Consider the following 14,771-nt stretch of genomic DNA (forward strand, 5'->3'; position numbering starts at 1 on the left):
TTTTTTTTTTTTTTTTTACACTAGTCATGGAAAGACTGCTTGCTACTGCTGAGACAGACAACACAGAAAAGAATGATTGAGACATGACAAGAGGTGGTGGCAGTAGCCACTGCACTATAACCAAAGGATGAGAAGGAAAGAAGCGGATGCTGGTTGGAAGAGATACAAAGGAGAGCTAAAGGATACATCAGAGGGGAGAAGACATGTTACTTACCTGCAGGAACATAATTTCCCGAAATGTTCTCTAGAAATAAACAAAAATATTTACTGTCATAGCAATAAGATCATAGATGGAAGAGGAAGTGACTGCCCAGTACGATGGTTAAACTCCGTTTATTAAGGAGTGGAGTGTCATGTGTGGGGGTCAGACTAGGAAAAATCTAATTGCTTGGTAACATGAAAATATTTACATGGCTATAGAGGAAGTTTCTTCTTAACATCAGCCAGTCAGTGGTTAGTTACATCATGACACATGAGGTTTGGCTACCTCTTATACATTTTTATCCTAACTAGCGTAAGCTATACAGGGTGAAATTCTTATTACCCATATAAATGTCAAATCACTTACTATGCTCTTATCCTTAATATCTTGTGGCAACAAGTTCCAGAGATCTACCCATCTAGGTCAATGTGTGACTCTTTGAAGTACCCCTGTACTCACCATGCATGTCTTTCAGAATACATTGGTAAAACAGTTCTTTACCTGAGCATCTGTTCTGTTCCTAAAAGCATCAAAGATCTTCTTGACAGCAACTATTTCTCCTGTCCTGCGATCAATTGCTTTCCACACAATTCCGTAGGCCTAGGTAAAAAGGATAGATGGATCCACCAGTTATATCACCCACACCAACTTCCTTTCAGTCCCTAGATTCAGTTAGGACCGGGGGGGGGAATGTTCTTAGAAGGTATTAACAGAAAAAAAATAAATCACTAAACATCTAAAGGGTAAAGAGACCAGGATCAATAAAAAGCACTGTTAGGATTGAGGGCTGTAAAGAATAAATCTTGCTAGATTTATTTATAAAAAAGGGCAATACTTTTGTCACATAAGAACTGTCACACTGGATCAAACTAGTGGGGTCCTTCTAGTACAGTATCATGTCTTTGACTGTAGCCAGCATCAGATGCTTAAGAAGGTGCAAGAAACCCTACAATAGACAGTTAAGGAAAATCTTGTCCATAAGAGAAGTTTCTTCCTAACCCCTGTCAGAGATCAGCTTAGACACTGAAGCATTATACTTTTTTTTTTTTTAATTAATATAAAAGTATAAAAAAAAAGTTATTCTATCCAATGTAATTCTGGACAATCTCATTACCCATATAGTTATTTTTATTACATTAGCACCTAGTGACACCAACTGAGAATGGGATGCAATTGTACTATATGCTATGTATGGCCCAAATCCACAAAGGTATTTAGGCTCCTAAGACGCCTAAATACCTGTGGATCTGGGCCTATGTGTTTACATACTATCAGATAGTCTCGGTCTCAAAGAGCTTACAATATACACACACACACACACACACACACACACGACAAAAGTAGGAGAATGGAAGTATTATCCCCATTTTACATATTACGAACTGAGGCACAAAAATATTAAATGATTTGCTCAGCAAGGCAACACAGGAAGTTGTGACAAAGCTGGGAATTGCACTCATATCTCCCAAACCTCATTTCAGTACCTTAGCCACGAGACAATCCTTCCCCTAAATATTCAGTCATTTTTAAAATCCTATTAAGCACTTGATCTTAATTATATTATATGACTATTATATATTAAATGTTTTTGAGGGATTCTTAGGACCATAAGAACCTAGAGAGATTAGTGTGAATAAAGTTATGCACTGTGAATTTGTCCTATCAATATGTGTGATAGAATTACATTATTAGCTGATGATGAGCCTGCAGAAGATGTTCTATATCTTGATTTTAGTAAAGCATGTAATACAGTTTCTCACAAAAATCTTAACAGAAAAAGGAATTCAAATTATCTTAAATATGACACTGTCATATGGATTGAAAACTAGCTAAGAGTTTAAACAAAGGGTACTGATACGGGCAAAATACTGAACTGCAGTAGGCATAAGGGATGGAATGCACAAAGGGACGCAAGTAATGCAACGCTGAGTGTCAAGGTGCCTAACTTTTAGGTGCCTAGAAAATCCAAAAACACCACTGAGATCCACAAAGCCGAGTTAGGTGCCTAGGCGCTCTATACAGTCATAGACTCATAGGAGTGGAAGGGACCTCAAGAGGTCATCTAGTCCAGTCCCCTGCACTCATGACAGGAGTAAGTATTATCTAGACCGGGGTGGGCAAACTATGGCCCACAGGCAGGATCCGGCACACAAGCCGTTTTAAGCCGGCCCACGAGCAGTGCCACATGGCCCAGCCCCGCTCCAGCCAGGGCGCAGGGTCGGGGACCACACCACGCGGCTCCTGGAAGCTGTGGCATGGCCCCGCTCCGGCTGCTACACGCTCCAATGGGAGCTGCAGCAGTGGTGCCTTGTGGATGGGGCAACGTGCAGAGCTTCCTGGCCGCGCCTCCACATAGGAGCCAGAGAAGGAACATGCCACTGCTTCCAGGAGCCACTTGAGATAAGCGCCGCTCAGAGCCTGCACCCCCTGAGCCTCTCCCCACACCCCAACCCCCTTCCCCAGCCCTTAGCCCCTTCCCACTCTCCAAACCCCTCGATCCCAGCCCGGAGCACCCTCCTGCACCCCAAACCTCTCATCCCCAACCCCACCCCAGAGCTCACACCGCCCGCCATACAATTTCTGTTCCCCGATGTGGCCCTCAGGCCAAAAAGTTTGCCCACCCCTGATCTAGACCAGGGGTCTCAAACTCAGATGACCCCGAGGGCCGCATGAGGGCTAGTGCATTGGCCCGAGGGCCGCATCACTGACACCCACCCCCCACTGCCTCTGGCCCCGCCCCCACTCCACCCCTTCCAATTAGGCCCCGCCCCTGCCTCACCTCTTCCCACTCCTTCTCTGCCCCATTCCAATCCCTTCCCTGAAGTCCCCACCCCAACGCTGCCCCCAGGGGGTGCAGAAAGGGTGCAGGGTGCAGCAGGGTGCTCAGAGCAGGGAGTTGGTGTGTGGGGTACAAGAGGGGTGCAGCAGGGGGTCAGGGTGCAGAGTGCAGCAGGTGGCTCAGGGCAGGGAGTTGGGGTGTGGGATGTGGCAGGGGGCTCAGGGCAGGGAGTTGCGGGTGCAGGAGGGGTTCAGGGTGTGAGCTCCAGCCTGGTGCCGCTTACCTAGAGCGGCTCCGGGGTTGCAACGGCACTCACTCCCTGCCTGCCTTGGCCCCCGGCTCTGCGCTGCTCCGTTCCAGGAAGCAGCTGGAACCGTGTCCCTGCAGCCCCTGGGGGAGGGGCTCAGGGTTCCCTGCTTGTGCTGCTCTTGCCGCTCCTCCAGGTACCTCCCACGAAGCTCCCAGTGGCCGCGGTTCTCTGTTCCCGGCCAATGGGAGCTGCGGGGGGCGGTGCCTGGAAGTAGGCAATGCCGGAGCCCTCTGCCTCCTTTCCCCTCCTCCCCGGCCCAAAGGGGCATGCTGCCGGCTGCTTCAGAGAGCAGCGTGAGGCTCGCAGTGTCAGGAGGCAATCCCACGGGTAGGCAAAGGAGCGGGGGGTGTGCGGGGAGCGGCGCGGGGAGCTTGGCGGGCCACACACAAGAGCCCCGCGGGCCGCGTGTTTGAGACCCCTGATCTAGACCGTCCTTGACAGGTGTTTGTCTAACTTGCTCTTAAAAATCTCCAATGATGGAGATTCCACAACCTCCCTAGGCAATTTATTCCAGTGATTAACCACCCTGACAGTTAGGAAGTTTTTCCTAACATCCAACCTAAATCTCCCTTGCTGCAATTTAAGCCTATTGCTTCTTGTCCTATCCTCAGAGGCTAAGAAGAACAATTTTTCTTCCACCTCCTTGTAACATCCTTTTATGTACTTGAAAACTATTATGTCCCCTCTCAGTCTTCTCTTTTCCAGACTAAACAAACCCATTTTTTTTCCCAATCTCATAGGTCATGTTTTCTAGACCTTTAATCATTTTTGTTGCTCTTCTCTGGACTTTTTCCAATTTGTCCACTTTTCCTGAAACGTGACACCCAGAACTGGACACGATACTCCAGTTGAGGCCTAATCAGCACAGAGTATAGCAGAAGAATTACTTCTCGTGTCTTGCTTACAAACACTCCTGCTAATACATGCCAGAATGATGTTCGCTTTTTTTGCTACACTGTTGCCTCATATTTAGCTTGTGGTCCACTATGACACCCAGATCCCTTTCTGCAGTATTCTTCCTAGGCAGTCAGTTGCATGCATACAAAATGGGAAATGATTGTTCCTTCCTAAATGAAGTACTTTGCATTTGTCCTTACTGAATTTCATCCTATTTACTTCCATTTCTCCAGTTTGTCCAGATCATTTTGAATTATAATGCTCTCCTCCAAAGCACTTAAATAAATAAATAAATAAATAAATGGCAATATCCTGTCTCCTAGAACTGGAAGGGACCTTGAAAGGTCATCGAGTCCAGCCCCCTGCCTTCATTAGCAGGACCAAGTACTGATTTTGCCCCAGATCCCTAAGCGGCCCCCCCAAGGATTGAACTCACAACCCTGGGTTTAGCAGGCCAATGCTTAAACCACTGAGCTATCCCTCTCTCTCCCCCCCCCCCAAATAATATAAAATAAAATAACTTGCAACCCCTCCCAGTTTGGTATCGTCCACAAACTTTATAAAAGTGTACTTTCTATGCCATTATCTAAATCATTGATGAAGTTATTGAACAGAATTGGACCCAGAACTGATCCCTGCAGGACCCCATTCATTATGCCCTTCCAGCATGACTGTGAACCATTGAGAACTACTCTCTGGGAACGGTTTTCCAACTAGTTATGCACCCATCTTATAGTAACTCCATCTAGGTTGTATTTCCCTAGTTTGTTTATGAGACGGTCATGCGAGACAGTATCAAAAGCCTTACTAAAGTCAAGATATACCACATCTACCACTTCCCCCATCCACAAAATTTGTTACCCTTTCGAAGAAAACTATCAGGTTGGTTTGACACAAATCCATGCTGATCGTTACTTATCACTATATCCTCTAGATGTTTGCAAATTGATTGCTTAATTATTTGCTCCATTATCTTTCAAGGCACAGAAGTTAAGCTGACTGGTCTGTAATTTCCTGGATTGTCTTTATTTCCCTTTTTATAGATTGACACTATATTTGCCCTTTTCCAGTCTTCCAGAATCTCTCCTGTCTTCCATGACTTTCCAAAGAATTGCCAATGGCTCAGATAGCTCCTCAGTCAGCTCCTTGAAGACATCTAACTTGTCTAAGTAATTTTAACTTGTTCTTTCCCTATTTTAGCCTCTGATCCTACCTCATTTTCACTGGCATTCACTGTGTTAGACATCCAATCACCACCAAGCTTCTTGGTGAAAACTAACATAAAGAAGTCATTAAGCACCTCTGCGATTTCCACATTTTGTTATTGTTTCTGTATATAATGAATGGGGAGAGATAGGCATCTCAGGGTATGTCTACACTGCAATAAAACACCCATGGCTGGCCTGTGTTAGCTGACTTGCAGTGCAGCCATCTGGGCTTGGGCTAGGAACCTGGCTCTGGGACCCTCCACCCTCACGAGGTCCCAGAGCCCAGGCTCCAAGCCCAAACATCTACATTTCAAATTTACAGCCCCACTGCCTGAGCACCAGGAGCCCAAGTCAGCTGACATGGGCCAGTGATGGGTGTTTTATTGCAGTGTAGACATACTCTTAGATTGCAATCCTCAAAAGCCAGGCACTAGGCAGAGAACTGTCTAAGCTAGCTAATGGGAAATGCCAACAAGAGGTGGGTGTGCTAAGCCCCATCCCTCTTTTGGAGACGGGTGACTTAAAAGCCTGGGCTGTAGGGAGGTGCCTAGCTCTTCTTAGCAATACATGAACAAGTGCCTTCCACCTGGCTTAAGTGCCTAAGGAATTTCTTATGAGAATGAATTAGGTGCCTGCCTCGTGCCACACAAAATGGCCAGAGGAGGTGGTAGAGGTACCTACGTTATAACTTGTAGCCCACTAGTTAGAGCACTTACCTGGGATGTGGAAGACTCAAGTTCAATTCCCCCTGGCTGTCAGAGGGGGAGGAGAAAGGATTTGAACAGGGGTCTTCCCACATCTCAAGAGCATTCACAAACCACTGAGCTATGAGATATTCTGATGTGGAGTTCCCTAAGTGTACGTCTACACTACAAGATTAATGGGAATTTAGATAATTCGAATTTGGGAAACAGATTGTATAAATTCGATTGTGCGCGGCCACACTAAGCACATTAATTCGGTTTTTACCCACATTAATTCGGTGGTGTGCGTCCATGTACCGGGGCTACCGTCGATTTCTGGAGCGTTGCACTGTGGGTAGCTATCCCATAGTTCCCGCAGTCTCCCCTGCCCATTGGAATTCTGGGTTGAGATCCCAGTGCCTGATGGGACCAAAACATTGTCGCTGGTGGTTCTGGGTACAGCCTCACCCCTCCCTCCCTCCCTCCCTCCCTGCATGAAAGCAACGGACGGCAGACAACCATTTCGCGCCTTTTTTCCTGGGTGAACACTGCAGACTCCATACCACAGCAAGCATGGAGCCCACTCAGCTCCAGACAGCAGTCATGAACATTGTAAACACCTCGCGCGTTCTCGTGGAGTTTATGCTGAGCCAGGACCAGAAAAACGAGGCGAGGAGGCAGCGGCGGCGGGAGCGCAGCGACCAGCGTGATGAGGACATGGACACGGACACAGAATTCTCTCAAACCATGGGCCCCGGTGCTTTGGAGATCATGTTGTTAATGGGGCAGATTCTAGCCATGGAACGCCGATTCTGGGCAAGGGAAACAAGCACAGACTGGTGGGACCGCATAGCGTTGCAGGTCTGGGACGATTCCCAGTGGCTGCGGAACTTTCGCATGCGTAAGGGCACTTTCATGGAACTTTGTGACTTGCTGTCCCCTGCCCTGAAACGCCAGAATACCAAGATGAGAGCAGCCCTCACAGTTGAGAAGCGAGTGGCGATAGCCCTGTGGAAGCTTGCAACGCCAGACAGCTACCGGTCAGTCGGGAATCAATTTGGAGTGGGCAAATCTACTGTGGGGGCTGCTGTGATGCAAGTAGCCAAAGCAATCATTGAGGTGCTGCTACGAAAGGTAGTGACTCCGGGAAATGTGCAGGTCATAGTGGATGGCTTTGCTGCAATGGGATTCCCTAACTGTGGTGGGGCGATAGATGGAACCCATATCCCTATCTTGGCACCGGAGCACCAGGGCAGCCAGTACGTAAACCGCAAGGGGTACTTTTCAATGGTGCTGCAAGCACTGGAGGATCACAAGGGACGTTTCACCAACATCAACGCGGGCTGGCCGGGAAGGGTTCATGATGCTCGCGTCTTCAGGAACACTATTCTGTTTAAAGGGCTGCAGCAAGGGACTTACTTCCCGGACCAGAAAATAACCGTTGGGGATGTTGAAATGCCAATAGTTATTCTTGGGGACCCAGCCTACCCCTTAATGCCATGGCTCATGAAGCCATACACAGGCAGCCTGGACAGGAGTCAGGAGCTGTTTAACTACATGCTGAGCAAGTGCAGAATGGTGGTAGAATGTGCATTTGGCCGTTTAAAAGGTCGCTGGCGATCGCTACTGACTCGCTCTGACCTCAGCCAAAGGAATCTCCCCATTGTTATTTCTGCTTGCTGTGTGCTCCACAATCTCTGTGAAAGTAAGGGGGAGACCTTTATGGCAGGGTGGGAGGCTGAGGCAAATCGCCTGGCTGCTGATTACGTGCAGCCAGACACCAGGGCGATTAGAAGAGCACACCAGGAAGCAGTGTGCATCAGAGAAGCTTTAAAAACCAGTTTCATGACTGGCCAAGCTACAGTGTGAAATTTGTTTGTTTCTCCTTCATGAAAACCCGCCCCCTTTATTGACTCATTCTCTGTAAGTAACCCACCCTCCCCCTTCCCCCAGCTTGCTTTCAAACCAAATAAAGTCACTATCGTTTAAAAATCATTTATTCTTTATTCATAGATTATAAAAAGAGGGAGGGAACCTGAGTGGGGTTTGGGAGGAGGGAAGGAAAAGGCCACTAAAAAAAGGTTAAAAAAATGACAGCCTTTTGCTTGGGCTGTCCACTGGGGTGGAATGGGAAGGTGTACGGAGCCTCCCCCCCCGCGTTCTTACACGTCTGGGTGAGGAGGCTATGGAACATGGTGAGGGGGGAGGGGGGTTATACAGGGGCTGTAGCGGCACTCTGTAATCCAGCTGCCGTTCCTGAAGCTCCACCAGACGCCGGAGCATGTCTGTTTGCTCTCGCAGTAGCCCCAGCGTTGCTTCCCGACTCCTCTGATCTTCCTGCCGCCACCTCTCATCTCGAGCGTCTCTCCTGTCCTCACGTTGGTCCCTCCTGTCCTCACGGTCACTGGCTTCTTTCCTATACTTTGAAACCGTGTCCTTCCACTCATTCAGATTAGCTCTGTCACTGCGGGTGGATTGCATGATTTCTGCAAACATCTCGTCTCGCGTCTTCTTCTTCCGACGCCTTATCTGTGCTAGCCTTCGGGATGGAGGAGGGAGGCTTGAAGAATTTGCAGCTGCATGAGGGAGGGAAAAAATGAGAGAATTTTTTAAAAAGATACATTTTGCGGAACAATGCTTATACTCTTTCACGGTGACCAACACTATTCACATTACATAGCACATGTGATTTTGCCTCTTAATATTGAGTGCCTGTGGCTTTGGTGTTAGAGATCACAGACGCAGGTCCGGGCAACAGAATTCAGCTTGCAGGCAGCCATGGTAAGCCATTGTCTTTCGGCTTCTGCGCCCTCCTTTCCCACATAGCAAGCAAAGCCTGTTGACTGCTGCGGTTTTCCTGTTAACCTTCAGCAGCAGAAAACAAACTAACCCCCCCACCATCCAATTCTCTGGGATGATCGCTGTATCCCTCCCCCGACCGCGTGGCTGGTAACAGGGAAGATCCCTGCTAGCCAAACGCGAAAAGCTCTGGGCCAATCCCCCCGCCCCCCCGCGGTCGCCTAACTGCAGGGAAGGATTTCTTTTCAGCCACAGGCAAACAGCCCAGTAGGAACGGCCACCTCTGTCCCCTTAATTAAATTCCCGTATTTCAACCAGGTTACCATGAGCGATATCACTCTCCTGAGGATTACACAGCAAGATAAAGAACATATGTTGCTTGAATGCCAGCAAACACCGGGACCATATGCTGCCAGGCTTTGTCAGGCAATGATACCAGATTACTTGCTGCAAGCATGGCGCGGTCAAGTGTCCTACCATGGAGGACGGACTAAGGCTGCACTGCCCAGAAACCTTGTGGCAAGGCTTTTGGAGTACCTCCAGGAGAGCTTCATGGAGATGTCCCTGGAGGATTTCCGCTCCATCCCCAGACACATTAACAGACTTTTCCAGTAGCTGTACTGGCTGCGAATGCATCCCAAGTCCTCAGGGCAAAATAATCATTAAAAAACCTTGCTTTTAAAACAAGTTTTATATTTTAAAAGGTAAACTCACCTGAGGTCCCTTCCATGGGGTCGTGGTCTTGGATACTGGCTTGGGAGAGTTCGGAGGGTACTTCACTCAGGCTGAGAAAAAGCTCAGGGCTGTGGGGGAGAACGGAGTGCTGGGTGCTCTCCGCAAGCTCGTCCTCCTCCTCCTCGTCCGCAGAATCCTCAGGTGTAGCTGAGATTATCCCCGCCTCGGAATCAACGGTCAGAGGTGGGGTAGTCGTGGCGGCCCCCCCTAGAATTTCATTTAGCTCGGCGTAGAAGCGGCATGTCTGCGGCTCTGACCCGGAGCGACCGTTTGCCTCCTTTGTTTTTTGATAGGCTTGTCTGAGCTCCTTCACTTTCACGCGGCACTGATCTGAGTCCCTATTGTGCCCTCTCTCCATCATGCCCTTGGAGATTTTTTCAAAAGTTTTGGCATTTCGTCTCTTTGAACGAAGTTCTGCTAGCACTCTCCCCATATAGCAATCAGATCCAGTACCTCCCGAACAGTCCATGCTGGTGCTCTTTTTTGATTATCAGCCTGCATGGTTACCTGTGCTGATGAGCTATCTGTGGTCACCTGTGCTCTCCACGCTGGGCAAACAGGAAATGAAATTCAAATGGTCGCGGGGCTTTTCCTGTCTACCTGGCCAGTGCATCCGAGGTCAGATTGCTGTCCAGAGCGGTCAGTGGTGCACTGTGGGATAGCTCCCAGAGGCCAATAACATCGAATTGCGGCCACACTACCCCTAATTCGAATTTACAAAATCGATTTTGGCGCTACTCCGCTTGTCGGGGTGGAGTACAGAAATCGATTTTAAGCGCCCTTTAATTCGAAGTAACTGGCTCCGTTGTGTGGACGGGTTAAGGATTAATTCGAATTAACGCTGCTAAATCCGAATTAAAGTCGTAGTGTAGACCAGGCCAAAGTCTCTCCTGTTGAAGCAGTCTCATTGTGGATCAATAATGAAAGAATGGCTTAAGCAGGAGGACCAGACCTGGACTTTCCCACCTCCCCAAAATCCCAATAATTGCATTACAGAGTCATTCCCACGCACTCTCATTCTCTCTCACCCAGTGACTATTTTAGTATCTATCCACAGTGGAATAGCTTCAACAGGACAGATTGAGGGAGCTCCAAATCAGAATATCCCATAGCACAGTGGTCAGAGCACTCATCTGAGAGGTGGAAGACCCCTGGCCAAATCTTAATCCCATCTCTGTCAGATGCAGGAATTGTATCTGGATCTCCCATATCCCAAATGAGTGACCTAACCACTGGGCTACAAGTTATAAGGTTAGCAGGAGCTCCTCCTCTTCGATTCTGAATGGGACCCAATCCAACAGGCACCTCTAAGCATGCCTACCAATTTGAGCCCTGCATGAAGTTAGGCAGCTGAATGCCTATCTTCCCCTGGTTTGAGAAATGCTCTGGGGCTTAAGTGGTAGATAGACAGCCAGATGCTTAGAGTAAGACAGCAGTGAGCATACCCAGAGGCATAAATGTAGGCATGTAGGGAATTTTTACCTTGAAAAACTTAGGCACCGAGTGAGTTTAGGTGCCTACAGGGTTTTGCATGCATTTTAAGAAATATTTCACTTTTCTCTTATATAAATTCTTGGCCTTGTCAGACCACATTCCCCCTAATAAGTCTAGTTGCCCTTTCAGGAATGTTTTCAACCAGCTTTCTATTGAAAAAAAAATGAAAAAATAGCTCCCAGTCTAATTTTAATAGAAAATATGAATGAAGAGTCATAAAGCACTACTTAAAAGGTAAACCGTGCATTGTAGAAGGATGAGGGGATTAAAACTACCTCTTTTCCTTAAACCCTCTATTCCTCCACTTTATCAGCAACTTGGGTCATTTAAAACTTTATTTTAATTAAGAAAATTAATTGGGAGGTCTGAACTGGTTGGGTTTACCCTTTAAAAAGCATTAAACTGTAAAACACCCCAGCAAGTCCTGCATCCCTCAGGCTAGATCAGCAGGAAAATCCTGCTTTTTCCTGTTGTTTGCTTGCCTAATATTAAGAGTCAGCATTTAGAAAGCACAGCACGAACATGGATTTGCTGTCAGCCCTGCTCAGACAAAGGACTGACATGGTCATTGTTTCCGACTGGGCTGCTCTAACATTAAACATCACTTACAAAGTTGAAGGCGGGGCCATTCCAAGCTTCCCACTTCACTTGCTTGTGTTTCCCTTTCTCCCCGCCTCAGGATTAACTTGTCGCCACCCTGGCATTTTCCAGAGCCGTGGGGCTTCGGCCGCGGCGTGCAGCGCAGCCCGTCTCCCGGGCAGCAGGAGCCCAGCTACCACTGGGGGAAGGGGCGTTTCTGCCCCCACAGCCCCTGGTTACCGGGCGGGGGCAGCCTGGGTTCAATCCCACCCTCCGGCTTCCCGAGGCTCAGGCAGGGGCCAGCCGCTCGCGCTCAGAAGGCGCAGGAGGTCCTACCCCGGGGGGCATCGGCCGCGCTCACCCCCTTGCCCAGGCGCTTCTTGATCTCGTATTTCTGGGAGACGAGCTCCTCCACCTCCGCCACGCTCATGCTGCCTCAGTCCTAGCCGGGGGCCCGGAGCGGAGACGCGGCTAATGCTGACGCCTGAGGCGCCCCCAGTCTCCCGGCGGGCTCCCCTCGCTGAAGACACGACTGAACGTGGGGAATCAGCGCGAGACCCCGCTGCCGAGGTGCACGCCGGGACCCAAACCGCAAGTAGGCCTGTTGATTACTGTTGCCATAGAAATAGCGGGAGGGGTGCCTTGCGCGCATGCGCAGAGCGTCTCACTCGCCCTCTGTGTGGGAAGTACTGCGGGCCGTTGGGTCACGGAACCCAAGCCAGGGGGCGCCCTCTCTCTGCTTCGCGAGCCGCTCCTCGCGCTCCCCTGACCCGTGCCTTGGGGCAGGGGCAGCGTCTACACAGCTGGCGTTTGCCAAGTCAGCTATTGTAAAAAGTTAAACCCACAACTATCACCGTGAGAGCTCCCCCATTGTCATTAGGCCTCCGCTCAGCTTCCGGGCAGGGGCGGCTCTATGGTTTTTGCCACCCCAAGCACGGCAGTCAGGCGGCCTTCAGCGGCACGCCTGCGGGCGGTCCGCGGTCACACGGATTCGGCGGTGTTTCTGCGGGTGATCTGCCGGTCCCACGCTTCGGCGTACCCGCCGCCGAATTGCCGCCGAAACCGCGGGACCAGCGGATCTCCCGCAGGCACGCCGCCGAATGCCGCCTGACTGCCGCCCTCACGGCAACTGGCACGCCACCTCCCGCGGCTTGCCACCCCAGGCACACGCTTGCTGCGCTGGTGCCTGGAGCTGCCCCTGCTTCCGGGGAAACCACAGGGGGACGCCTGTGACTCCATAGTGCAGCTCACGATTACCAACTGTCTAATCAACGTGATATATGCCATCATGTGCCAGCAATGCCCCTCTGCCATGTACTTTGGCCAAACCGGACAGTCTCTACACAAAAGAATAAATGGACACAAATCTGACATCAGGAATTATGACATTCAAAAACCAGTAGGAGAACACTTCAATCTCCCTGGTCACTCAATAACAGACCTAAAAGTGGCAATTCTTCAACAAAAAACCTTCAAAAACAGACTCCAATGGGAAACTGCAGAACTGGAATTAATTTGCAAACTGGACACCATCAAATTAGGCCTGAATAAAGACTGGTAGTGTTTGGGTCATTACAAAACCTAAACCTAATTTCCCCCATACTAATTTCCCCCTACTGTTACTCACACCTTCTTGTCAACTGTTTGAAATGGGCCACTCTCATTACCACTACAAAAGTTATGTTTCCTCCCTTAATTGAATTGTCTCGTTAGACTGACCTCACACTTGGTAAGGCAACTCCCATCTTTTCATGTATTTATATCTGCTCCTGTATTTTCCACTCCATGCATCTGATGAAGTGGGTTCTAGCCCATGAAAGTTTATTCCCAAAATAAATTTGTTAGTCTCTAAAGTGCCACAAGAACTCCTCGTTGTTTTTAATCAAACCCAAACACCTTTGCCCCACCCCCTTCCCTGCCCCTTCCCTAGGCCATCCCCCTGCCATGCCCCTTCTCCAAGGCCTCGCCCCCTGCTCACTCCATCCTCCCTCCCTCAGTCACTCGCTCTCCCCCACCCTCACTCACTTTCATCAGGATGGGGCGGAGGGTTGGGGTGCAGAAGGGGGTGTGGGCTCTGGAAGGGAGTTTGGGTGCAGGAGGGGGCTCCGGGCTGGGGTGGAGGGGTTGGGGGTGTGGGAGGGAGTGTACCAGGGTGACCAGGTGTCTGGTTTTCAACCGGAACACACGGTTGAAAAGGGACCCTGGTGGCTTCGGTCAGCACTGCCAACCGGGCCAGTAAAAGTCGGGTCGGCGGTGCTGCGGAGCCAAGTCAGGCTAGTCCCTACCTGTCCTGGGGCACCACGCTGTGCATCGGAAGCAGCCAGCACATCCCACTCCTAGGTGGGGCGGGAGGCAGGAGGCTCCATGGCGTGTGCTGCCCCCACCCCGAGCACCGACTCTGTACTCCCATTGGCCGAGCTGGGGGGACAGTGCCTGCGGGAGAGAGCAGTACGCACCATGGAGCCTACTGCCCCCGCCCCCCCGCCTAGGAGCCGGACCTGCTGGCCACTTCTGGGGCGCAAGCGCAGTGCCCCGGGACAGGCAGGAAGCCTGTCTTAGCACCCCCACTGCAACACTGACTGGGAGCCGCCCAAGGTAAGCCCATGCCCCAACCCCAAACCCCAACCCCCTACCCCAGCCCTGAGCCCCCCAACCCAGAGCCCCCTCCTCCACCCAAAACCCCTCATCCCCAGCCCCACCCCAGAGCCAGCACCCCCAGCCTAGAGCCCTCACCCCTTCCACACCCCAACCCCCTGCCTCAACCCTCAGCCCCCTCCCACATTCCAAATCCCTTGGCCCCACACCCCAGCCTCGAACCCACTCCTGCACCCCAAACCCCTCATCCCCAGCCCCACCACAGAGCCAGCACCCTAACCCTAACCCTAACCCTCACCCCTTCCCACACTCCACCTCCCTGCCCCAGCCCAGAGCCCCCTCCCGCACCCTGAACCCCTCATTTCTGGCTGCACCCCCATTAAGAGCCCTCACCCTCTCCCGCACCCCAACCCCCTGCCCCAGCCCAGTGAAAGTGAGTGAGAATGGGAGAGAGCGAGCCAGTGAGGAAGGGGGAATGTAGTGGGCGGGG

General features: G+C 50.4%; 1 protein-coding gene across 1 annotated transcript in view; it reads right to left on the reverse strand.

Moving 5' to 3' along the window:
* Positions 1-12,230, reverse strand: part of MAPK15 (mitogen-activated protein kinase 15) — a 76,981-nt gene extending 64,751 nt beyond the window's left edge. The window contains exons 1-3 of the mRNA XM_026657696.1: positions 12,048-12,230; positions 704-802; positions 215-244 (exon numbers count right to left, since the gene is read on the reverse strand). Coding sequence (XP_026513481.1) covers positions 215-244; positions 704-802; positions 12,048-12,116 — 198 coding nt within the window. The 5' untranslated portion in view covers positions 12,117-12,230. The remainder of the gene's footprint in view (positions 1-214; positions 245-703; positions 803-12,047) is intronic.
* Positions 12,231-14,771: the final 2,541 nt, after the last annotated feature.

This window comes from Terrapene carolina, unplaced genomic scaffold (genome assembly GCF_002925995.2).
Source record: "Terrapene carolina triunguis isolate 2854851 unplaced genomic scaffold, T_m_triunguis-2.0 Scaffold268, whole genome shotgun sequence".
NCBI lineage: Eukaryota > Metazoa > Chordata > Testudines > Emydidae > Terrapene > Terrapene triunguis.